The following is a 25419-nucleotide window of genomic DNA, read 5'->3' as shown; positions in this document are numbered from 1 at the left end:
CCCTGAGAAACACAAGAACGGTAGAATAAGAAATGGCCAAAAAGCGGTTAACAAAGTCAAAATCGTTAAGCAAATCAGGATCATGCGCTGGAGCAGAAACAAGGGAGGAGAAAGAAAAAGACATTTCGGCGGCTAAAAGTAAAAAGCACCTGAACTCTCCAAAGAGAGAGAAAAATAGAGCTCCCAAGTTGAATGAATGCAAACCACTGTCAGAAAAGGTTAATGTATCTGGAACTGCAACCACTAGTGGCGGAAAGGATAGTATTGTTTGGAGAGAGTTGCATTTCAACAATGATAGTCCAACACAAGCATCACTGGAATCTCCGTTTGTCTTCAAGGAGGCGACAAAATCCCCAAGAAGCAGCGTATGTGATATGCAATTAAATGCGATGTTTGAGACAACCACACAGAATAAAGGAGCGTTTATGCACGCGACTCTAAGTAGTAAAAGCATGAGAAACGATAGTTATGTTTCAACAATGTCACGAAGGCCCAGTCGCGTGTCAAGTTTCACATCCTATAGTAGTATTGATAATGGATATGAAGTTACTTATTCTCCCATGCAAGCATTCGAAGAAGCCCAGTCACCACGCATTGTTGGAAGGGATTTGGATCTGGAAATAGAACAAGACCAGATCGCATTCCCCGCTCTAAGTTTAAATGAGAGGACACTATTAAGACTTAAAGTAGCCAATCTACTGAACTTTTGTGAAAATGGCGCAAAGAAGTCTAACGAGACAATCATCGGTGACAAACCAAATGCGGCAAGAGGGTGGGATAATGTACCATCATGTTGCATGGCATACTCTTTACAGAATAACAACAAATACCCACCAAACGAGGTATATGAAATCAGGGAACTAGCCATGAAACTCAAATAGTCTCAGGAAAACACCCTCAACACACACCCCCAGGATCTTCTTTGCTGTTTTTACATTTTACTATATAGCTTGTCAGATTGATTGTTGGGCTTTGTTGTTACACATCCATCGAACGTTCGTTCGTTCCTTCTATGTCAAGTCAAACAAGCCAAACAAATCATTCCAAATACCAAGCCAAAATAAATACCTACAAGGAATGTAGGTAGACATTTAATTTAAATTAAATTTAATATCACGCCGCCTGTCGCCAAGATAGAAGTCACATGACATGGACTCCTGAAGACATCTTTCGCCTTCAGTCTTCCGTCTCTCATCGCAGCATACGAACAGAAACGGTATTCTTGCTGGAAAGAATGGATAAATGAATGAATGAATCCCCTAAAAGTCAGTGAAAAGCAAAAAAAAAATAGATAAATAAGAAATAGAGGAGGATTACCCGAATAGGATTGAGTATGAAGAGGGTAACCGTATTTGTTTTTATTGGTTACACTACGCTATGCGAGAGCATCAGAAGTTTTATTTTTTTTTATGAATAAGGAAAAAAAAGTGCTTCGCTTTTCTGGCAGGGAGAGAGAGGGATTAATTTAAAGTCAGCCACAGAAAATGACGTAGTGTTGGGGCAGCTTGTTAAAAAACGCATCATCCCGAGAGAAGGTGGTTAAAAGTGCGCTTGCACAAAACGGGTAGTAGCGATTGGTCCAACAGAGGCTATAAGCACAAACAATGTGCACTTGCTGATCGGGGTATAAGCTATTATTTATTGTTCAGATCACTGAGATCAGCCCGATGAATGAGCGAAGTGGCCGGGATAAGCACTGTGTGCCACACAATCGTAAAAACGGCCAGGGTCTCTTTCGGCATCTCTGCCCTGCAAGGGACTGACTGACTGACTACTACCATAGTCTTCTTGAGGCTAGTTAGTTATCTGCATCCCGGCAAACGAGCAAACAAGCAGAAACCTTTTCTGTCATCTAGATGCATAAGCCTACCATCTTTTCTTGCCCCTCTACCATTGCGCTGCGCGTCGCAGATCTATTTCTTGTCAAAGGTGTGTGTGTGTATGTACTTGCTGAGGAAAATGGGAAGTCCCATTTTCTGCGGTTTGATGTTGGGATGTCTGGCAAGGCCAAGACCAGGCGTCAGGAACGCTCCAGGCAGAGTCCATCCTCCCCCCTGAGGCGTAGAGCAATTACAAAACAAGACGCACAGTTCTACTGTTCCTCATTCCCCATGTTTCCATTCCTATCAAAATTCTGTACAAAAACGAATTGCCTAAAGCACTTAGAACCGTAGTAGTCCACTCAAGCAATCCCAAAAAGCGAACAAGCAAACAAACAATCCTACGTAGCTGTCACAAGAATCTCAACGTGCTAAAACCAGCAAGCCGGAAAATAATAATAATAATAGTAATAATTTACCCGTAATGATAGTGTCCTGTCTACCAGAGAGAGAGAAAGAGAGACACGTTATTTCCTCTCATCCCAACACATACCACGTTCAAGAAACCGTGGCAGGAATGGAAATATATACCGCAAAACCATCGCACAATTGGTCCTCTCTTACTCGCATATCAGAGGCATGGTCAATCTAAATCTATCTAAAATCCCATCAGCCAAAATCTAATTCTAATTCCAAATCGAAATCCTAGTCGTCGTCATACCCACCAAACTACATTACCCAACCAAGCTAACCCGCTAAACCAGCCTAGCCAGCTTAACCCAGCAAGACGACAGACAGACAGACAGACAGACAGACAGCAGCAGCACAAGCAGAAGCAGCAGCAGCCCCACTCGTTTCACAGGCCGACCACAACCCGGAAGCGCATTATCGAGGATTCCTCTTAACCCATCTAACTGCGATACCGTTCTACTGCAAGGTCTCCAAGGTCTGCACTACGCACATTACTGAACCAAAGATACACACACTCAGAAATACGTACAAAAACAAAAAAAAAAAAAACAAAAAAAAACCTTTCAAAATACAATAACAATAACAATAAGAAGAACTATTTGTACACAGTAAAAAAAAAGATTTTCTAAAACTGGGAAGGAGAAGGAAAAAGGAAAAAAACAGAAATAACTTGGTGAAATACACTTTTAACCTATTGCTTACACAAACAACACGTTGAAAAGGACAAGTCCAAAGGGTTAGAGCCATCGATTCTCTACATCAATTGCCGGAACTACGCCACTTAAAGAAGCTACCTAGCACTGGAAAAGGCTAACAACCAGTTGGCGAAAGAAATAATTAAGGACAGCGTTTTTCCTGTATTGTGTTGTGTTTTGAATAAAAACAACTGAAGAGCTAACGGAGTGAAAGCTATTGGAAAATTTCCTTTAATTTGCTGGTACTATCCGAACAATAAGGCAGATTTCAGTGGTGTAATCTTAGATATATCCGTAAAAGCTTTGTGCCATTGAGTTGAGCAGTCGAGTTTTTTTTCCCTGTTTGTTTCCCTGAAGGATTATTATTCAGTGTTATCACAATAGGCCTTTTTACCGGAAGCTAAGCTAAGCTAGATTGAAGTGAAGTGCAGTGGACTGAACTGAATTACACACGAACTTCTTCCAAAGGACCCAAGTTTTAAAAAGGAAAACCATATTTGTTCTTTGTTTGACTGACACGCGTGCAAGCTCATTACTACGTGTCTGACCCCATAACATTGAACTACTTGCCATTTTACAAGAACCCAACTTTCGTCAAGGACAGAAAGAAGGCTAAAAAAGAAGTGTAGGCGTTTTTCCAAGGATAAAAGGAAAGATCCCTCTTTATAGAACGTGAATATCATCATCATCGTCTGCGTCGTCACTTTCTTTCCATTCGACTGAGTACTAGCTCCCAGGTGATCCATAGATTAAGTTACCTACAGTGGCGTTTTAATAGTAAGCAGACAAAGAAACAAGGAAGCCACGCTTTTGAACTCATCTGCCATATCATAGTATAAAGGATAGACAGACCGAGAGAGCTATAGAGAAGAATAAGAAGGAGAACGAAAGAGTATTAGATTAGTGGCAATAATTTCCAGTAATCCAAACCATCTCAATCCAACTAACCTTTACGTTCAAGATAAAAACAAGAACAAGAACAACATAAGGCAAAAAAAAAACCCTGTGTTGTCCCTCCGCTTCCTGAAAACTCTGCCCCACATTCATCATGTCGATAACAAACGCAAACGTCAACGGTATGAACACAAACCCGATGATGATTCATCCTTCTTTGGATACCAAGTATCAACTGCATCGCGGGTTCAGCACTAGCTCCGAACAGCTTTCTACTGTAAACCCAAGCAACGGGTCACCAACCCATGTAAATGGCGCAGCCATACCTCGCCATCATTCTGATCATAGTGGATCCCCCCTGAATCTATCGTCGGTGTTGAACACCCTTTCGATCAACTCAGGTAACCAACCTCAAACTCCCTCGATGGGGATCTATCTGTTGAAGTTGCGTAACGTTCCCTCTGATATAAATTTAAGGGAAGCCCACGCCCTATTCGCATTGGCTCATGGTGTATTGTCCATCGACGTTGTACCTAGTGAAGATAGCCAACCCTACATTGTGGCAAAATTCGAGTCTCAACATTTGGCATGCCAATATGCATCTATTCTCAACATCAAGTCACAGATATTTGGCCCCATGTATCCCTTCAAGGTCTCAGTGGAGGTTATTGATGAATTGACGAACCAACAACTGTTCTTTCAAACGAACTCTCCACAACTTCAACCGCAGCTCAACACCAACTCATTCCAACTTCCTTCATCGGGGAGTGTGTCATCTAATGTTGCTCCAACACTGACCTCTCCACCTCAATCATCGAGTAGGAAGAGACCTAGTTTATTGGGTCAACGTTCAAGGTTCTCGTTCTCGGATCCATTCGGTAACGAAAACCCACCTTTGGCTCCGTTACAGGCAACAAGTCAAACTCCATTCCAGAATATTGATGCTGGCAAATCATTCTTATTAATGGAAGGAGACGGAATTAATGATACTATTTGGGGGTCAAACCCATCTCTTACTGCTAATGTGAACAATATTGTGGCTGGTAACTTCAATCAGCAAGCTCAACCTCAATCACAACAACAAGCTCAATCACAACAGCAGCAACAGCAGCAACAACAACAACAGCAGCAAGCGCAGTCACAACAACAACAGCAGCAGCCATCGCAGCAACCTCAACCGCAATCCCAACCACAGCAAATTGTTGACTGGTCCAATTCCAAATCGGCCGGTGCCAGAAAAACTAGTGGTTCTATCTTTGCTGGTCCTCAACAGGCTAATGCTAGCGTGCCTGCTTTACAATCCACTCCTGATGGAAACCCTCAACTGACTGTGTCTCAGCAGATTAACGGCAGATCATCTGCTTCTATTTCATCGAAGCCTGTGACACCAACTTCATCCACCTCGCATACTCCACACAAATCAGGTAGCAGAACAAACATTAATAACAATCCATCTTCGGGTATTCATAATGCTAACAATAGCGGTAACATTAATAGCAGCAGCAACAGCAACAGCAACAGCAACAACAATTCACAATCTCAACCGATTGCAAGAAGTGTTGCTAGTGTTCTTCAGAACACACCTGGCATATCGCAAGTCGATCTATCTCTGTTAGCAAGAGTCCCACCACCAGCAAATCCAGCTGATCAAAACCCTCCATGTAATACTCTATATGTGGGTAACCTACCTCCAGATGCTACTGAACAAGAGCTACGACAATTATTTGGAAGCCAGAAGGGTTTCAAAAGACTTTCTTTCAGAAATAAAAACAACAATAACAGTGGGCACGGTCCTATGTGTTTTGTTGAATTTGAAGACGTTGCTCACGCTACTAGAGCCTTGGCAGAACTCTATGGAAGTCAATTACCAAGGCCTGTTGGAGCCCACAACACTAAAGGTGGAATTAGACTAAGTTTCTCAAAGAATCCTCTAGGTGTTCGTGGTCCAAATAGCAGAAGAAGTGGCAGCAGTGGCTCTGGGCAATCAGTTTCTGGTCCCAATAATGCTCAAAGCTCTAATGGTATCAGCACGAACCCCAGCTCTACCAGCAACAATAATAATGGTAGTGGCAGCAGCAGTAATATTGCGGGTTCTTCAGGTAATAATAACAACATTAATAATGGCAGTATACCTAATGCCGCTAATGATTTAACGTCAAATTCTACCGCCAATTATTCTTATCTAAATGCGTTTTCCAAATGAAGGGAAATAGTACTTCGTCATCATTCAGGCTTTTCAAACTAGTCCTTATGAACTTTGCATTTGTTGTACTTCAATATAACTCTGCTTATAAATGCTGTTCGATTGGCTAAACTTTTATTAACTTAATCATCCTAATATCCCATCTCTACGCACCCCTTTAATTCGGTTAAATTCAATTTCCCTCCTTATGTCCAAAACATCCTATTTTCATTATTTCATGAATAAAGTACCTTCTGTACATGTTTTGTTTTTGTTTTGGTTTTGTAAAACGGTTTGGGAACATTATTTTGCATTTTCCTGTTTTCTTTTTTGTTTTCTTTCTATTATTTCTAGCGATTCCAAGTTCAGGACGCCAGCCAATCACCCTAAACCTCTACATCATAGCACTATTACTTGACGGAGTCATTCATCGATTGCTCAGTAGTGTGAAAAATACCTTAACTATCATTATTATATCATATATATATATATATACCTTGTAACAGTACGTATATTTTCCTGATTTTTTTCCATTCACATACGTTATGAAGTCGAAGTTTTGTAGGCACTGATTGAATATTACAAGTACATACATCAACAACGAAATAAAAAATAATTTAACTTATTTGGATTTGGATATATAGCCCTACAGTATATGAGTTTTAGCGACAGAATTTTATAAAATTGTGCGTATAGAAATGACAAAAGCATGTGATAGTTTAAGTCAAATATTAATCCCTTTTGCTAACAATGGAGGCCAAATCATTGTATGTCTCTTCTTTCTTTATGTTTACAGTTCCTGATACAGATTGTTGCCTAGTGGCACTTGAGTTAATAGACTCTTGAGATTGAGAATGTGTCAATGAATTCTGTCTTAACAGTTTTTCCTTCATTTTCAATTCAATTGCCTTCTTTTCAAGCTCTTGGATTCTTTTCTGTAGTTCTTTAGCTGATTGTGCTTCGAGTTCCTCCAATTTTTGTTTCCTTGCTAAAATACGTTCGTGCTGCAACATATATGGAACATTCTCGGAAATATTCCGTAATTTAGTTCTCTCTGGAGACGTTTGAATTTTAGCAGAAATAGATCTTGGGGAGTTGACCGAAGGTAGGGTACTGACTTCATCTTTCTCATCTACGCTGTTTAGTTTTGGAGTTTCAGGAGTATCTGATTGTGGGGGAACTGCCAAAGATTGTTGTGACTTGAATTTCCCAGTATTTATTAGTGAAGCAAAATTAGACAAAGAAGGCGCTGTAGAGTTTCTTGTCAAACCGTTCATTATGTTACCATTGTTAGTAGCGCTGGTATTTGGGTCTTCTGCAGCACCTTGATCAGAAACGGTAGAATTTTCAATGTCCCATGAGGGGACAGACGCCAACTTTTCGGCACGGTAATTTTCATACAGCAAGTTTTGGGTTGTGTCTTTAAACTCTTGCAAGTGAGAACCAAATAACACTCTTTTTAGCAGCTTCAAGTCAGAGATATTCTCGTTATCGATGTCTATTTTACCCCATGGGTACTGACGGTAGTATTTCCCAGTGACACTATCACGCTGGTCTGCACATATGATCGAGAATGGTTGAATGTTAGCCAATGCCCTATTTTCTTCTATGGTTTCTAAATCATCTTCGTTTTCGTCCACTTCAAATTTGTAAATCGGAACATTAAATCTATCAATATCTTCCATGATGTTCTTCTTGAACCTTTTCAACTCTTCAGGATTGAAGGAGTCCGCCCTAGAAATGATAGGCAGAACGTTTGTGTAACGAGACAGTCTCTTCATTGTTTCCACGTCCAATTCACGTAAGCCGTGTCCCGTTGGTTCAATGAAATATAACGCGACATGGACTCTTGTATCTTGAAAACGCGGGTTTCTGCGGATCCTTGTTTCTTCCGCAAGCACAGAATCAAACTGCTGTTCCAAGTACGAAACAATCTCATCGAAACATAGCTCATTGTTTAGATTCTCACCCAGCCCTAGGGTGTCTGTCAAGAAGAAGTTGATCTTCTCTGGCACAGAATTGTCTCCATCGTCATTGGCCTTAGTCGTGATCTCCAGAGCAGTTGAAGTCACAGTGATCCCGGGCTCCAAGAATGGCGAAGCAGGATCAAATGGAGACATATAGCTAGGAATACCATTGCTCGAATTGAACGTAACAACCTTGGTAGGCTGAACTATCTTCACATTCTCGTTGTTCGTACTAGCTGGAACATCTTGTTGGTATCTGTGTGGAAAAACAGTAGACTCCAAAAGATTATTGGCAAAAGTTGTCTTACCAGTACCAGATGCACCCACTAGCATCAGGGAAAACGTGATACCTCTCTTCTCCTTCTTTCTACGAAGCGTACCCACATAGTTCATGTTTGGCGACAGCACTTGAGATGCAGAACTAATCGACATTGTGCAACAAAATTAACCTTTATAAACCACCCAAACGCACACTAAGTAATACTGCTGATCAACCAGATTGAACTTGAATAAACTTCAAAACGACCTATCTCAGCTGAAGCTCTTGTCTTTTCCTCTTCAAACAATTACTTACTATTTTTACTTACTCAAAGTAGCAGATCTTTGATTCTTCTACCATACTCGAAACTTTTCATCTAAAATATACGCGAATCAAGTAGGAATACAAAGGAAAAGGGCACAGAACCTAGAAACCAGAGGGGAAATCCTCGGATTGGGGGAAGCTGGGCGTACGTATGTATACAGCCCCCACACGACTCGCGTCGGGACATGTGTAGCTGTCTAGCAATGACCCGTTCTATGTGCTAAGGCTACATTTCTCTATTATACATACATACATGCATACATATATATACATAGATAGAGAGAGGGGTGGTTTATACTATATCACGTGACCAATACGAAGCTTCTAAAACAGCTCTTCGAAACACGCACGGTGCCGGGTCTGGATGTACACCTGGTACAATCTAATGCCTTGCTAGGCTACACAGCGCTTCTTCTATAGTGCGATTTTCCGTTCTCTTTCTCAGTCTTGTACAAGCAAGTGACATGAGGTGATGTGATTCAATGATAATTAAACTCTCTTCACCATGAAAAAGCTATAGAAAGAAGAGATTTTATATACATACAGAGAGATATTTGCGCATTGGTATTGCGAGTCTGGATTGTGGGAGGTCAGACAATAATTTACGAGTACAGAGAAGTATTATAAGCCGCAGCCCCTAGAAACTGCTATATATGTCTGAGATAGGAAGTACTGAACATAGTAGTCCTACCGGTATTATGCACCATCAAGGAAAACTCGATGTATTTTTAATTAGAGGATACCAGCTGATATCGAATGGCGAGGTATTGAATCTATCCGAGTTGTTGAGCAGCTCGATCAATGCGAACCAGCAATCTCCAATATCGATGAAACGGTTGGACAATAGACATTTGGAGTATTTCCAGAAACTCTCACAATTGTACAACGCACTAGTGTCTGTGGTACCGTTGGATGAGCAATCAAGCGTGCCGAAATCGAACATAGAGCTCTTCCAGAGGTTTCAGCAGATCTTGAAGGAGATTCTTCTCAGCTATGAGGAGAGCCCTTACAACCGGTACTTTTTAAGGTTGGACGAGCAAAGTTGGAAGATCAGGGACGATGTAGAGGACCCATTGTGGCAGATCCTTACGTTGAATATTGATAAGGTCTACGATAGGAAAACCGGAACGATTGGTCCTTTGCGCCAACGTAAAAGCACGACAACCTCCGCAAGGGAATCACCTGTGTTGGCCCCGCGAAGAAAATCTGCCATCACGTCACCGGGTTTCACACTAGCACAAGTAGACAACAAACTAGAGCAAGTGGGGCGTGGACAAGACCAAGACTACTATACAAATATACAAACAAGCGCACACCATACGCCCAATGGTCAATTTGAGTGGCCCAGTGCCATGGCAATCAGTAACAACGTAAGCAAAATCATAGAAAAGTCCAACTCCGAGGGCCAAACGACGAGAAAAAGGCCAAGAATATACGGAGATGTAAACTCGAGAGAAGAAGAAGTCGTCGAAGAGTTGCTACAACTCAGGAACCCGCAGGGCACCAACCATTCCCAACCTACATCAACAGCTACCGCACCACCAACAGTAGCCCCCATGAATTCCCTCGAGGATAGTCACCAAAAAAAGGGACAGCAGCATACAACTCCCGACGTAACAATAAGTGCCTACGAACGGCTACTCAAAGAAAAAGATCAGCGTATATCGATACTTCAAAATGACTTGGAGCAGCAACGTAAAGAAATTATCTGGTTAAAGAAGCTTTTAATGGAAGACATGAAGTACCTGCGCTCATCCTTAAGCGCAAACACCAACAATCGCTGAAATTTCTCGGAGAAAATAGCAAGATGATATATTCATTCACACACACCCACTCCTACATATATTCTTCTACCATACAATCCCTACATATTCCACCCCCCACTAAAATCAATGGCAATGGCTACAGCCATTTGCCATTCTATTTCTTACTAATTTTGTCCGACCACATCACATCATATTTTATGATCTGTGCAAAGTATTTAATGGGGAAAATCACAACAGAGAGTTTATTATCACTATTACCATCATCAGTTGAATATTTAGTGTACATGGTAATTTCATTACAGCATATGTATAGCCAGGAATCGCCTACATATTGTACTACCACATCAAGATATGTCGTTCAAAACTGTTAGTTCAAAAGTCGCAGCAACCATTGATCAAGAGTTGATGGGCCCGGTAGGGTTTACTTTGCAGCAGCTAATGGAACTTGCTGGATTGTCTGTTGCCCAAGCAGTACTCCATCAGTTTCCTGTCCAGCCATCTAAGAACCAGGTGCTCGTTATATCCGGACCAGGTAACAATGGTGGTGATGGGTTAGTATGTGCAAGACATTTGAAGTTGTTCGGTTATGAACCGGTTGTCTACTACCCTAAAAGATCCGGAAGAGAAGAGTTTTACGGGCAGTTGGTGAAACAGCTAGAGTTCTTCAACGTGCCAGTATTGGGGCAAGGTCCAGATGAAGGCAAATGGGTGGAATATCTAGAGCACGAAAAGACGGTTTGTGTAGTGGATTCAATGTTTGGCTTTTCGTTCCACCCACCATTGAGAGAACCGTTCAATGACATATTATCCAGATTGAAGAAATTAGAAAACAAAGTGCCAATTGTGGCAGTCGACGTCCCCAGTGGGTGGGATGTAGACAATGGACCAGTTGATGAGAAGTCAATACAACCAAATACCCTCGTTTCTTTAACTGTTCCCAAACCTTGTGCCAAATTCTTGAAGCCAGAAGCAAACCATTATGTTGGAGGCAGATTTGTACCAAAACATTTTGCGCAGAAATATGGCTTCGAGCCATTTGAGTACCAAGGTGGTAGCCAGGTTTTAAAGCTCTAAACAAAATTCAGAAATAGAATATCTCAACAACACTATACACATATATCGGCATACATAATATGATTAATGACAGAAGCAATATTACTTATGACCCTAGGTCAGATATGACATCGAATTTGATCATATCTCCTACATTCCAAAATTTGTGCTCCACAGTTCCAAATACTAGTTTAAACAATAAGCTATGTAAGTAAGACATACACGCAGACACGCTTCCCACCTGATGCCGCTTGATAGTAAGTAGCTTTATGTCCTGTCGTATACCCGTTAGTGAATTGCCAAGAGGACCCTTAAAACTGAAAAATATTTGACCGGGTAACGATTTTTATATATAACCATCAAAGTCCATTCAAATATGTAAATAAAATAAGTATCAACGGCATTGCAATATTTGACACGAATACGAAAATGTGAAGGGTGTTTCCGAGGAAGGGTGTACTGTAGGGAACCAAGCGATTTATCAGAGTCGGATCTCCATGTTTTGAGACGGAAGGATTAGTATAGGGAAGATATTTGTGTTTGGTTTGCTCTCGCAACATAACTTTTTGGAGGCCGTTTTGCTACTTCCGAAACTACCGTATTAAAAAAGGTTTTACATATATTAGCCCATCCATCTATCCAAGATGCCTCAGAGTACAACTTCACAATCGAAAGCAAATAGGCTACTCAGCCAAATCCCGTTGACTCTTTTATACCCTACTTTACTATTATCGAACAATTTGATCTTAACTGTACACGAGAATATTTTAGATCAATCCGATAGCCATGTTCCGCTATTGATCCAGTATTTGGTTTTACCTACTTTTGCATCGTCTCTAATCACACTATGTTGCCAGTATCTGCGAACGTTCAACAACCATGGGTTGACTTTATTGATCCTTTTCCTCGTGATGCTCTTAAATCTATTTCTAGGGCCTGTGGAGGCATCCACATTATCTGTTCTATTGTTACAATTGGTGACTGCGACTGACTATAATTTATGGAAATACTCTATATTACCTTTGTTGAGCATAGGGATAGATTATTACGATAACTCACTATCATTCACAACAATATTATCATACGTTTTGCTTTTATCAATCTTAGTATTGCAAAAACGAAGCAAGAGATCGCTTAATTTCCTGGACCACATAAAAGTTCCTAAATGGGCATTATTTCTTACATCAATGATTTCCTTAGCGATCATGTATATGTGGGTGCACCTATCAAAAGAGAATCAAACTGAAATCACTAAAATCAACTACTCAATGCTTTTCGTCTTCTTGGGTTGCGCTATTGTTTTATTGTTGGTTTGTCATGATATAAAATCAACCCTAGGAAATGAGCCTTTGGCCAGAGTATGGCAAAACCAGTACTCTGCTACTATAATAGGGACAATGGCTATGATATTGAAATATTTATCATTCAACTCGATATCAAGTTCTTTGATAAGCGACATATTAACTATTCTATTCATTGTCTCGAGTGCAGTATTAACACGTCACATAGAGTACGATTCATTATCTCGCTTCATTAAGACTGATGAAGAAGTTGATAAGCATTGTGAGCACCACTCCCACACCCATTCAAATTCAGTACATCAGCATTCACACGATGGGTCAATTGATGGACTGGTTGAAAAGGAATTCCTGACTACTAGTAGCTTGCTAATGGAATTGGTGACAAACAAGGAAACCAAGAGTATCTTTTCATTTTTGTTGTTGAACACAGCATTTATGTTCGTGCAATTATTGTACTCCTTCAGATCGCATTCTTTGGGTTTACTATCGGACTCTTTGCATATGGCTCTTGACTGTACATCACTATTCCTTGGGTTACTAGCAGGTGTCTTATCTAAACACTCCGCCAGCGACGAGTTCCCATTTGCCTTAGGATATTTGGAGACTCTAGCCGGGTTCACTAACGGTGTATTATTAATTGGTATTGTGATGGAAATATTTATCGAATCGGTTCAGAGAATCTTCAATCCTGTCACCATTTTAGGAACCACCGAACTATTGGTAGTCTCTGTTTTAGGTTTATTAGTGAATGTGGTTGGCCTTTTTGCGTTCGATCACGGCCATGCGCATAGTCATGATCACGATTCTAATGATAACATGAGAGGTATTTTCCTCCATGTCTTAGCCGATACACTTGGCTCAGTAGGTGTTATAGTTTCCACCCTATTGACTAAGATTTTCAAACTACAAATATTTGATCCTATAGCATCATTTTTCATCGCAGTATTGATTTTATTAAGCTCGCTTCCGTTGTTAAAGTCCACTGGTTCGAGCATGCTATTGAAGGTTGATGACAAGAAGCATGCCTTATTGAAAAACGTATTGAACCAGATTTCCACAACACCTGGAGTCACAGGATATACTACTCCAAGATTTTGGCCTGAATCTTCATCATCATCAGGCCACAGCCATGGCCACAGTCACGGCCACAGTCATAGCCATGTTCACGAACCCTCAAACGAAACGTCACATTCGCATTCTCATCATGGTCCAGATGAAAAGAAGGACTCACATACCCATTCCCATTTACATGATACACAAAATGGACAAGTAACAAACAGCGGTAAACCATCGAAAACAATTTTGGTAGGCTATATTCACATTCAATATGCAGACGGAGAAAATTCCACAATTATAAAGAAAAGAGTTGAGAGAGTATTCGAAAATGCAAACATCAAGGTATGGATCCAAGTTGAATCACAAAATTCTGCTTGTTGGTGTAGAGCAACATCTTTAAAAGATCAAGCCATAGTTATGTAAATGTTTCCATTTTGCCTAAGAAGAAGAATAACCGATGACCAAAAACTAAACAATTTGAAAGGTTTGTATTGAAATACCTTTAGGCAAATGCTATATTGAAGCTGTAAATATTAAGATATATATATCTATACATGTTTTCGAATATCAACGTTTTATTGTATAATATAAAGATAGGTGATGGTTAACTTGCCCTATTCCGCTGGGCTATATGAGCTTGACTTTCTGCCTTAATGTCGTTGTAAACCTTTATGAGGTTTCCCATCTGGTTAGTTGTGATTTGATAATAATTTCTATACATTTCGATAATCATCGAAACAACCTCTTTCTTTTCTTTACTTCCGCCACATATTCTTTGCAGATCTTGTTCCAAATCTCTTCTTAAGAAAGGTTTTGAGAATGATTCTTCAAGACCAATTTTTTCAAAACCATGAACCAGTGAACGGCCCAATGAAGTGGGTATGAATACAGCATTAGATTTTTTAGCACCAGATCCAGATCCGGCTTGTACTTTAATATAATTTCTCGATTTGATCTTTTCTATATGGTCTGCAATAGTAGCATCTGTGCCAATTCCGTTGGCATCCATGAGCATAATCAACTCACTTTCTGTCATATGTTTTGGAGGGGAAGTTTGGCCTGATTTCATTTCTGTTTTTGACACGATGACTTGATCGTTCATTTGGAACGCGGGCAAAGTATCGTTTGATTTCCAATCTGCCCATTGGTATATGTCGAGAAAGTTCCTTTCCAACACTTGGATTCCGTTTGCGTAGAACGTTTCGTCACCCCAGTTCAACCGAAGTGTAGTAGATCTGCCTCTTGCATCAGTGGAGCAACAAGCCAGGAAATGCTTTACGACGTAGTTATAAACTGTCTTTTCATCTGATGACATTCTGTTGTCTGATCTAGATATGTCAACACACAGGATGGGATGGATCGGAGGATGCGCTTGATCGTCGTGAGAACCTGCTCTGGGCCACTGAAATTTGTTTGTACTTTGTGAGTTTTCGTCCAAGAGGTTTTCAACGTATGACCCCCATTCGCTGTGATCCTTATGTTTGGCTAGCAAAGACTTAAGGTCAGTTTTTGTTGGAAACTTATCTGTTTCTGTTCTTGGGTAAGAGATGAAGCCCTGTTGGTACAACTTTTCAGCGGCATCTAAAGTTTTCTTAGCGCTTAATTTGAAGAAACGGGAGCAATTCTTTTGGAGTTCAACGGTGGTAAGTGGTAGGGGCCTATACTTTTTCGTTTCTCTTGACGAGACGTGGATAACTTTTGCCTTATCTTCACTTTTTTCTATGCAGGATTCGTAAATGGTAAGCACTGCGAGTCTATCGAAGAGATGTCCTCTTTCCCACTGAAACTTCACCTTACTATCCGAGCCGTCTGTATCCTTTACCGAGAGTGTAATGTGCCAGAACTGTTCTGGAACGAAGTTGACAACACGTTCGTACCTATCAACGACGAAACCAAGGGTTGGGAACTGACAAGTACCATAGGAGATGATAGGTTTATCTGATTTTTTGGCGAGCTGGATATACTCGTGGTCCGACTGGAGCAGGGACCTGTAGCTTCCCGTGAGGAGTCTAGTGAAGGCGAGGCCGGCTCGTAGATCGATCTCTTGTCGCGCCCTTACGGCGTCGACCTGTCGCTGGTCGAGAGAGCGCGGGTTGTTTGCCGCGTATATGATATGAGAGGGATCCAAATGTGAGAAGACTGCCCTGTATATGGCTGAGCTCTGGCCGTACCCTTGACCCTGGCCCTGTGATACGAGTCTAGGGTTTGATCGACCCACCGCTTGGACAATTTCCCAGCCGATACACTCGCCCTCGCGATCGCAATCGGTCCAAATCATCAAATGTGTAGCGTGACGACCCTCGTTCTGGAGATTCTTGACGATCTTGTCGTCCATCTCGTCAATGGTGGGCGCATCGAACAACGCGTTTGGGTCGCACTTGCCCCAGCCGAATTCGCGTTGCGGGAAAGCGAGGTTCATCAGATGGCCCGCCACAGCAGTCATCGTCACATTGCACCTTCCCATGTTGAGCCATTGGAAATCGTATTGGAAGTCGTAATTTTTGATGTAGGGGGAGGTGGAGGGCCGCATGGTGGACCTTCCTCCCGAGAGAATCTGGGCGACGTTTTTCGCGATGCTGTTCTTCTCAGCAACACACAACACTTTAACCATCGATACTCCCAGTTGCCAGAAGAAGTGGCGTATGCATATTTCTTTCTTTCATCTGGCTATTACATTATTACCAGAGTATTTTTCTGTGTGTCCCCTTTCTTCTCTTTAACTGGTGGTAAGTTGTTGAGGCGATGGATGCGATGCGATGCGATGTGATGCGATGTGATGCGATGTTGAAGTTTTGAAAAAAAAAAAAAAAAAAAAAAACTAAACAAAACAAAAAAAAAAACAAGCAAAAATGCGACCTTCGGGGTTCGAATGGGGAGGCGAAGGTGTGTGGTGTGCATGTCTCGGACACGAAATACACACACTCCCCCCAAACTTCCCATTTCTCGGCAATCCTCACCATGCTAATCGCCGGTCAAGTCCACGTGACCACACACAAGCGGAGAAATACTTCCCGCCTCTCTCTTCCCTCCTCCGTTTTCCCCCACGTTCTGGCCGTGTGTTCCAAAAAAGCCAAGTGAAATTTTTGTTCTAGCCACTTGCCCCCACAAACACCCGCACAACCCATAGTAGCGTAAATCTCCCCCCTCCCCCTTTTCTTCTCACTTTCCAAACCCAAATTCAAATCCAAATCCAAAACCAAATCTACAGAATCCGCTCCCGTACGCAGTGACAACACAGATCCAATCAGCCGCCGCCCGTGTACAATGGAAAAAGCTACTGACTGACTGTCTCACGAAAAAAAAAAAAAAAAAAAAAAAAAAATCAACATCACGGCCATTACTATCACAGATTGAATTAAATTAAAATTAAATTGAAATTCAAATTGATTCCTGGGGACCTGCCTACGCCGCTACAGAGAGCCTCGTATGGCAATCAGTAATATTTTCGTCATTTATGCGTCTACCCGCAGAACGTCTCGCAGACCGTCCCGCAGCGTCGCACGAATCCTGGGATTTCCTGGATAACTTCAGATTCGAGTAGGAATCTATCTACCTGGATTCTAATTAGAGAATCCAACTTCGAAAATCAATAATAAATATATCTACAACCCTGGACACACTACATACACTACACTACACTCTACTCTACACTATATATAGTTTATTACATATATAGGAGGAATGCATTATCTTGTAACACAGCATATCACATCACAATAGAGTACGCGCCCCCTAGGAAGTACATTCTGCTGTACCCAACACACAGAACTAGTTAGTCCCCCCCAGCTAGAAGCGTCGAGAACGGATTCTCGGAGCACTCACTCACTTAAGGAAACCAAGTTTTAAACACTTTGGAGATTTTGGACAATTTTTTTTTTTTTTATTTTTCTCCTTCTTGGTGGTATTTTTGATCACATTTTGTCTTTTTCATTTTTCATTTTTTTTTTTTTTTAATTTCATTTTATTTTTTCATTTTCATTTTCAATCTCTCTATAGGCTACGAATTGAAAAAGTTAGAATTTGAAAAAAGCTGTAATTTGAAAAAAGCTACAATTTGAATTTGAAAAAAAGTTCGCAGCTGCACCAAAAAAAAAAAGAAGCATTAAAGCTAGCTAGCTATACACTAGAATTAGGATCTAAACCTGTCATCTTTGCTGATCACACAGGCGAGTCTGTAATTTAGATTCACTTGGCTTGTTTTTTTTTCTTGGGATTAATTTTTCGGCCTGTGGTGAGTTTTTTTTCCCATATATTCTAATCCAGAAACTAAAATCGCGATGAATGGCGATACGAGCTCTAGCTCGAGCCCCAGCTCGAGCTACAGCCAGAGTCCCAACGGGAGTGCGACGATGACTACCGCTACTACGATGGGTGCGACTCCCAAGAGTGAGCTGCAACAGACTTTTGTCGGGTTCCAGAAACAATTACAGTCGGTTCTCGAGATTGATTTCTTTAGAGATGATTCGCTGGTGAAGGGTGCGTTGCAGATGATCCACTCCAAGATTGGGCAGATGCTGGTACAGGCGCTTGTACCGGGGCCCAGTGGGTCCAATGGGTCCAGTGGATCCGCTGGAACTGCTGGTTCCCAGGCAGGCAGCGGCCCGGAAATCGTGTCATCGGACGCACATGTCGTGCTAGACCTCACCTGGAAACACGTCCACTACCCAATATTCAAGTACTTCCAGAATTGGAGAAGCAGAAACGTCGCTGAAGGTTCAAGACCGAACTATGCTGGTCACCGGCAATTGAACTCAGTGCTGCAGAAAATCTACCCGCACATCAACAGGCTGTACCAGTCGCACGTCGAGCTTATCTTTGCGCACTACGACTTGGCCGAACTCGTGCCATCGGACACTAAATCCAAGTTGATTGTGTCGTCCGGGGCCCAGGAGGAGGCACAAGCTCAGGCCCAGGCCCAGGCACAGGCCTTGGGTGCACTGGCCCAGGGTATAACTGCCCTCAAGGCAAAAGACCCATTCTCCATCGACTGCGTCATGGCCTTGCAAAGGTGCTTGCTCTACATCGGCTGTGCACAGCGCTACAAAATCATGATGGAACACTTATCTGACAAGTACCAGCAGGCAGACTTCCAGAAACCCTTCAAGTACTTCGACATCGCCTTCACAATCGTCCCCTCGGTGGGCGAAACCTTTTTGCAAAGAGGTATCTGCTACACCCATACCAAAAACTTCGGTAACGCGGCGTACCAGTTTGTCAGAAGCTCCTTGTCGAGGATCCCAAGTGACGCAGGTGTCCCTAACTTCAAAAACTTGCTCGGAGACTCAAACGGTTCCCTCTTCAAAAAACTACTAGTCTCCTTAGACGACTTGAAAGTCCAGGAAACTATCAAGAAGAGAATCATCAATATGGAAATTATGGAGTTCTACATCCTACCACTGATAGGCTCCTACATATTCCCACAAACTTGGAAATCAAATAGACATTCGGATCGTTTAAAACATTTCCAAACCCTGCTCTTCGATAAGATAGAGATTAGATACATTAAGAATATCTCAATGATTTTCCAGGATCTAATTCTACTAATAGGTAGTTTCCACATTAACCAGATGATCAACCCGGCAACGTCCAGTGCCCCTGTATCTGCCCTTAATGATAGAAAAGTTGTAAATGGGAACGGATCCACTAACAACAACAACAACAACAACAACAACAACATCTCCCACTCGTCGGAAAACAAACTTCTTGAATTCATCTTCAAATTTTTCACCCATCTTATCGATAAGGTTATTATGAAGGAATTCAAAAACTCGGAAATGTTCCAATACCTTGCAATGGTTAGAATTATGATGTGTTGGATCAAATCGCATAAGAACGTTCTAAGATTTGCTCACAGATACAATCCTTTCTGCCAATCAATGGCTAACTTGACCAATGAACTTTTGGCTTGTAATGAATGGTCTATAGACTTTGAGAATTTGCACAGACCAACTAGATCCTACTTCTACGAAGAAGATATCATGCTGAAAGAATTTAGCCCTGTGAAGTTCAATTTGTCTGACTTCAACGATGAAAAACTTTTGACCATGGATAACCTACCAGACAGATTGGCAGGGAAAACTAAATCGAAGCCCAGAGCTAAAGAGGAACATCTTTCCAGAGTTCAGGTAGTCGTTTATTCTAACAAAAAGTTCTTGGAGAAGAATTGCTGCGGCTTCAAACTTGATGCTGAAAAGAAGAGATATACCCACACCGCAGTTAAAAGAGGTAAGGCCAATAACAACAACAGTAACAGCAACAATAACAATAACAACAATAACACTGTGCCAAACTTCAGTAAATCGGAATCTGCCGGAAAGAACTTCACCGTTGACGGTAACAATTCTGAAACCAAGAGCTTCCCACAGAAAAACGGCTTTAGTGTTGCGTTTACTTCTAGAGACAATGGTGTTAATCCACCAACGAACACCGTAGAAATATCAACGACTCCGAACTATGGTGCAGAAACTCACGAGACTGTTATTCCAAATAATGTCTGGAATTACAGCGGATCATCTGTCCCTCAAGCACCAATGACGTTTAATGTTGCCCCATCGTTTTCTGTGTCCACCGTTATTGAAAGACACGAAACGGAAAGGACTTTTAACATGTACAATAAAACGGAGCTGTCTACCGCTAGTAACAGCACTTGTAATAGCAACGGTTCTGTCACATCCCATTTCTCCCCAATGAACTCTCAAAACATTTCTTCGAACCCGTTGTCTTCAACCAATACCAATTCCAGTTCATTGGATTCCAGGGAAAATAGTAGTGGTCCAAGTGAAACTCAGAAACTAAACGTCCAAAATCTGTCAACATTCAACAATTACCTACAAAATACATCCCATGATTCTCACATAAGTATTTTTGCCAGGGACAACGTTGTTATGTCTTCTCAAGCCAGTAATTCTGCAGGACTCTACGAGCAAGCTCACCAAAGAACCTACATGGGATCGCAGTATGCACAGTTCCATAACCCATTCAACTCCTTCCCCTCTCAGTTTGATCATCTTCATAATGCAGAGACCCAACCTCAAAACCCAATGATGGCTAGACGTGATTCGCAGTTCTTCCCAAACAATGGGTCCATGCAAGGTGATCATTTACCATCTATGGCTCAAAAAGTTGACGATCAGTTCAACTTCTTCTTCTATACTTAACAGAGATTTCTTCATATAAGGCAGTTTTAAGCCATATTATAATTCCAATTGTGAATATCGTGTATGTCAATCAATATCTTTTATCTTTACTTACAACTATCACTATATTATTGTCACCAATGCTGCGAAAGATTTTTCAAAAATCTAATATTCGGTTTTGAAAAATTTATTCAGAACAATGTAAAGTTTTCTGAATCACATATATATGTATCTTCCTCTATGAATCCTATTTAAATGCAAGATCGATTCCTATATTCTTACTGTCTTTATTATACTTTATGTGATCGAATATTATTTACCATAGGTCATAATATCCAACGATAAAAAAAAAATAAATGTTATGACAATTTCAAGTCATAAATGACGTACTAAAATCAATTGATATAGAGTATAATGCACTAAAGGCCTAAACAATGAAATTGGGAAACTGATTGTCAAAGGTGGTTTAATGGGTGGTGAAAGTTGGTTGTATATGTATAATGGTATTTTTCGATTTCCATAGTACTATTTGCATAAAATTGTTTGTTTTTTTTTGGCTTTTTTAATTTTGGGTCACAGTCTAGGCCGATGAAGTGAAACATAGGAATGGAACACTATTTCAGCGTATTTTAGTAGTAGTATTACAACGTCTAAAGGTGTTGAGGGGAGGTGGGCTATTAAATGAAAGACAAGGAAACAAAGGACAAAACTTAAAATCCGAAAAAGGGGAAAGAATGAAAGAAAGAAAAAAAATAGTAATAGAATAAAAAGAGAGGGACAAGGGGCAAGGATCAAAGCCAAGTCTTCTTTTTCATTGCTTGTCTTTTAGCCTCCTTCGTTTTCTTTTTAATTTCATCTAATTTTGCTGCCTTTTTGGCAGGATCTGATATAAAGTCAGGTTTGACAATATCGTAAAAGCATTCGAGGTGTAGTCGCACACAGTTCTGGCACTGAGGTTTTTCTTCTGTGCATTTCTTCTTACGCAACCTACAAATCCAGCAACCAGTTCTTGAACGGGCACCTGTTGCATTTCTCTTTTTAATCTGGTCACTTGACTTGACCATCTCTTCATTTGAAACGTCATTATTATAGTTCGATTCTTTGAATTTCAGCTGCTTTGCCCGCTTTGAATTTGGGGATAGTAAACCTGTAGGTTCCAACGACAAGGAAGATGAGCGAGAGCGCTTAAAATGAACGTTGTCTTCAGAGATATCTGCGGATAAAAACTGGACATGCTCTTGTTTGGCACCCTTTAGTTGCGAATTATAGTGAGGTGGTCCAGATTTCCGTCTTGACAACCGTCTCTTGCCGTTCTTGTTCCATGCAACGGTATCTGAGACATTTGTTCCACCGTTTTGGCTGTTAGCATAGCCGCCTTCATGGTACTCATCGTCATCATCGTCATCATCGTCATCGTCTTCCTCTGCAATGGCATTTTCGTCTTGGCTGTTATTATTTGGGAATTGTCTTTGGTTCACACGAAGCACCGGTTTGGGCAACAAACGCTTGTTAAACTGATTGTAGGAGCCATTCTGTAACGACTGGTTCGACAATGATGAGTTCGGCCTGCTCCCATGCGTTCCTGGTCCAAAATGCTCGTTGAATGCGGGCAGAGGGGAAGACCTCATTTGCGAGATGATCGCTGCGGCTTCAGCGTCCACGTTGGAGTCCTGCTCATTATGAGCATTTGGATTCGAGATTGACATTGGGTTCGAGTTCGAATTCGAGCCGGAACCCGGAATGCTATTGCTGTAAGGATACTTGTGCGTCGCATCTAGTTTGGGGAAACCCGTGGAAGATCCAAGAAGGACCCTGTTCCGTAGCTCATCGAACTTTGTGTTGAAGTACTTTGGCTGGTACGTTATGCTTGCGCCTTGGATGGTGCTACCGCCTGAGCCTGAATTAGCATTCGCATTAGATTGTGCACTAGCACTTGGAATATTACCAAACGCATTTTGTGTTTGTTCTGTTTCGAACAGATAATTTGGCGAAACCATTCTGTTCATGGCAGAAGCGAGACGCGGGTGTTGCTGGTGCTGTTGCTGGTGCTGATGCTGCGGGTACTTTGGCTGTAAGAAGGATCCTGAAGAATGTGTATTCGAAGCTGCTGAGGATGGAAAATTGATCGAGTACTCGTGATCTACCGCTGAAGGTGGTGGAGAAATAGACTCCGCGGTAGACCTGGAGTTTAGCAAGGACGTGATGTTTATTTTTTGCGCCGAAATGGACGAGATTCCTGCACCGGGGTCAATTTTTTCCGTGGAAGAGTCGAAATGCAGTCTCCGGGGGGTCATTGCGTTGCTGCCTGCATGTATGTCTCTGTCGGTGCTGTTTGGATCGCCCTGCGTTCCAAACACTGACGAAGAAATGGAAGGCACCACCACTGCTGGTCCCTGTGCTGGCGCTGATGAAGATGATGCTGTGTTGCCATTGTTTCTGTCAGCAGCGGCAGCATCTGTCTTTGTGGCATTGATGTTACCTTTGCTGTTGCCGTTGCTGGCAGTAGCAGCAGTAGCAGTAGCAGCTGACGTTGTATTTGGCGGCGACGAGGAAGTGGAAGTAGTAGGTCCCACGTGACCATTGGTACTGGATGTGGTGGTACCTGTGGCAGCGGCAGCAGCAGTGCCGCCGACGCGGTCGGCACCACCGGACCTTTGGATGTTATTGCCGCTGCCGTTCTCACTGTTAAAGAGGAGTACAGGGCTCCGAGTGTTCTCATAAGCGCCAGAAACAACACTTCCGACAATGTTGCCGCTGACCCTGACTTTGTGTCCCGAGCCGCCACTCAAACCGTCTGTAGCCGAGAGCCCCTTACCGTCAGTAACCGACGAGCCGTGTGCTGCCGACGCCGTAGACGTAGACGCGGACCCCGCTTCAGAAGACATGTTTTTTTCTTGCAACTCATGGCCGCGCGCCGCCAGACGCCCAGCCATATTTTGATTGTTGGACCCGGCAGAATCATTCCCATTAGTGGACGCCAGGGGCTCGGGATTACGCGCCGAGTCGCCATACGCGTTGCCGCTCAGTGGTGTCATATCAGCGGCCTCCACGGGGGTGTTGTTTGGTGCCGGAATGTGGGACATAGCTAGATGGATAAGCGGGTTGAGTCTGGGCTGTAGCAGCGTGTTATTATTGGTCGTTGTTGTTGTTTTTGTTGTTGTCGCCGCCGCCGACGGCGTTTCTTCGTCACGTTTTCCAGTTTGCGCCTGTACGGACGCCTGTACGTGTTCTCCAGACATGCTGTGCCGCGTATCGTTCCAGGGCAGGCTTGTCGTTTGTAGCGTCTTTGACTTTTCCCACTCCTTTTCGACTCCCATTCTTCCTTCCATTTGCATTTGCAATTGTAATTGTTTTTCGTCGTTTTCGACCACGGCCCGCTGGGCGGTTAGAGCGTGCACCTGGGCGGCGGCGTTTGTTTTTCGCTCGACCGGGTAACGAGGAGGCGGGGAAACGCTATCCAGGCTGTCCAGGTTCATGTCCATGTTCATGTTCATGGTCATGTTGTGGGAGTTTGCGAGGCCACGGTCTAGCGCTGGCATCGAGGCGGGGCCTGTGCCGTTGTGGGCATGGTGGCCCAATGGTTCTCCTTGCATGTTGTTTGTTGTACGCTGCAAGCGGGTAACCAGTGAGAGAGAGGGAGGGAGGGGGTTGGTTGGTTAGTTTTCCGAGAGCCTGTACTGTACACACACACACCTAAAACAGAAATTAAAAATATATCACACGCTTAACTAGGCAGGGCGTATAATATATAGGCGAAGAGAGGAGCAAAAAAAAAAAAAGTTAGTATTGACTAGGCTAGGCTAGGCTAGACTAAGTAAAGTTAAAGTTAAGGCTGGCGGGGCGAAAGCGGAAAAAAAAAAGTAGTAGTAGTAGTAGTAGTAAAAGTAAAAAAAAAAAAGCAGAAAAGAGAGAGAAGAATGAGCGAACTAGGCTAGCAAAATAAACGAATAAACGAGGACAGTCCTGATGGCGAAAACAAAGTGGTTAGGAGTGTGCTCGCTTGTCGATTTTCTCCCCTTGCCGAGTACGAGTTTGAAAATGGGAAATTGGAGTTTAATTTATTCTGTAATTAATTAAACGGTATCTGTGCGAATTTTCTAGTTTCGGCAAGTTTCCGGATGTGGCGCGATACAGCGCGCGGATATTTTTTCAGGCGCTGAGGGCGGGCGGTTGTTATACGCGGGTGGTTATATATGATCAAGGGGTAAAGGGAAAGGGAAGGGAAGAAGAGAGAGAGGGACAAGAGACAAAGAGGGGAGGGAGGGGGAGAGGAATGACGCGCACGCGGATTGTTCGGGCGTAGAAACAATTTTCTTTATTAATTTTGTCCTTAGTTCGCCTGCAGGTAAGTGGGCGCGGACGTGGACATGTATGTACATGGGCGGCTGGGACTGGGGCTGGAATCACGTGGCAATATAAGACAGTGGTAGCCCAGTAGTAGTCCAGTGGCAGTCCAGGGTCAGCGTTAGCGGCTGTGATACAGCGGCAGTTTCTG

At 42.3% G+C, this 25419-nt stretch overlaps 9 protein-coding genes across 9 annotated transcripts; 6 read left to right on the top strand and 3 right to left on the bottom strand.

Moving 5' to 3' along the window:
• Window positions 1-32: 32 nt before the first annotated feature.
• KLMA_40212 (solute carrier family 2) lies at window positions 33-881 on the top strand (the record flags this gene model as incomplete). Its single annotated transcript, XM_022819501.1, has 1 exon — window positions 33-881. The coding sequence occupies one exon, from the start codon at window positions 33-35 to the stop codon at window positions 879-881; it is 849 nt and encodes a 282-aa protein (XP_022676060.1).
• Window positions 882-4034: 3153 nt separating this feature from the next.
• Window positions 4035-6083, top strand: WHI3 (RNA-binding protein; the record flags this gene model as incomplete). The annotated part of the gene is made up of 1 exon (XM_022819500.1): window positions 4035-6083. The coding sequence occupies one exon, from the start codon at window positions 4035-4037 to the stop codon at window positions 6081-6083; it is 2049 nt and encodes a 682-aa protein (XP_022676059.1).
• Window positions 6084-6793: 710 nt separating this feature from the next.
• Window positions 6794-8461, bottom strand: SHS1 (septin SHS1; the record flags this gene model as incomplete). The annotated part of the gene is made up of 1 exon (XM_022819499.1): window positions 6794-8461. The coding sequence occupies one exon, from the start codon at window positions 8459-8461 to the stop codon at window positions 6794-6796; it is 1668 nt and encodes a 555-aa protein (XP_022676058.1).
• An 804-nt stretch (window positions 8462-9265) lies between these two features.
• On the top strand, window positions 9266-10396 carry GCR2 (Gcr2p; the record flags this gene model as incomplete). The annotated part of the gene is made up of 1 exon (XM_022819498.1): window positions 9266-10396. One exon carries the CDS (start codon window positions 9266-9268, stop codon window positions 10394-10396), a length of 1131 nt encoding a protein of 376 aa, XP_022676057.1.
• Window positions 10397-10729: 333 nt separating this feature from the next.
• Window positions 10730-11452, top strand: NNR1 (NADHX epimerase; the record flags this gene model as incomplete). Its single annotated transcript, XM_022819497.1, has 1 exon — window positions 10730-11452. The coding sequence occupies one exon, from the start codon at window positions 10730-10732 to the stop codon at window positions 11450-11452; it is 723 nt and encodes a 240-aa protein (XP_022676056.1).
• Window positions 11453-12075: 623 nt separating this feature from the next.
• Window positions 12076-14211, top strand: MSC2 (metal cation transporter MSC2; the record flags this gene model as incomplete). The annotated part of the gene is made up of 1 exon (XM_022819495.1): window positions 12076-14211. One exon carries the CDS (start codon window positions 12076-12078, stop codon window positions 14209-14211), a length of 2136 nt encoding a protein of 711 aa, XP_022676055.1.
• Window positions 14212-14392: 181 nt separating this feature from the next.
• On the bottom strand, window positions 14393-16399 carry TOP3 (DNA topoisomerase 3; the record flags this gene model as incomplete). Its single annotated transcript, XM_022819494.1, has 1 exon — window positions 14393-16399. One exon carries the CDS (start codon window positions 16397-16399, stop codon window positions 14393-14395), a length of 2007 nt encoding a protein of 668 aa, XP_022676054.1.
• Window positions 16400-18065: 1666 nt separating this feature from the next.
• On the top strand, window positions 18066-20945 carry EBS1 (Ebs1p; the record flags this gene model as incomplete). The annotated part of the gene is made up of 1 exon (XM_022819493.1): window positions 18066-20945. One exon carries the CDS (start codon window positions 18066-18068, stop codon window positions 20943-20945), a length of 2880 nt encoding a protein of 959 aa, XP_022676053.1.
• A 770-nt stretch (window positions 20946-21715) lies between these two features.
• Window positions 21716-24517, bottom strand: UME6 (DNA-binding transcriptional regulator UME6; the record flags this gene model as incomplete). Its single annotated transcript, XM_022819492.1, has 1 exon — window positions 21716-24517. One exon carries the CDS (start codon window positions 24515-24517, stop codon window positions 21716-21718), a length of 2802 nt encoding a protein of 933 aa, XP_022676052.1.
• Window positions 24518-25419: the final 902 nt, after the last annotated feature.

The sequence above is a fragment of the Kluyveromyces marxianus genome, chromosome 4, assembly GCF_001417885.1.
Source record: "Kluyveromyces marxianus DMKU3-1042 DNA, complete genome, chromosome 4".
NCBI lineage: Eukaryota > Fungi > Ascomycota > Saccharomycetes > Saccharomycetales > Saccharomycetaceae > Kluyveromyces > Kluyveromyces marxianus.
The sequence above is the reverse complement of the archived record's forward strand: the minus strand, read 5'-3'. Positions and strand labels throughout refer to the sequence as shown.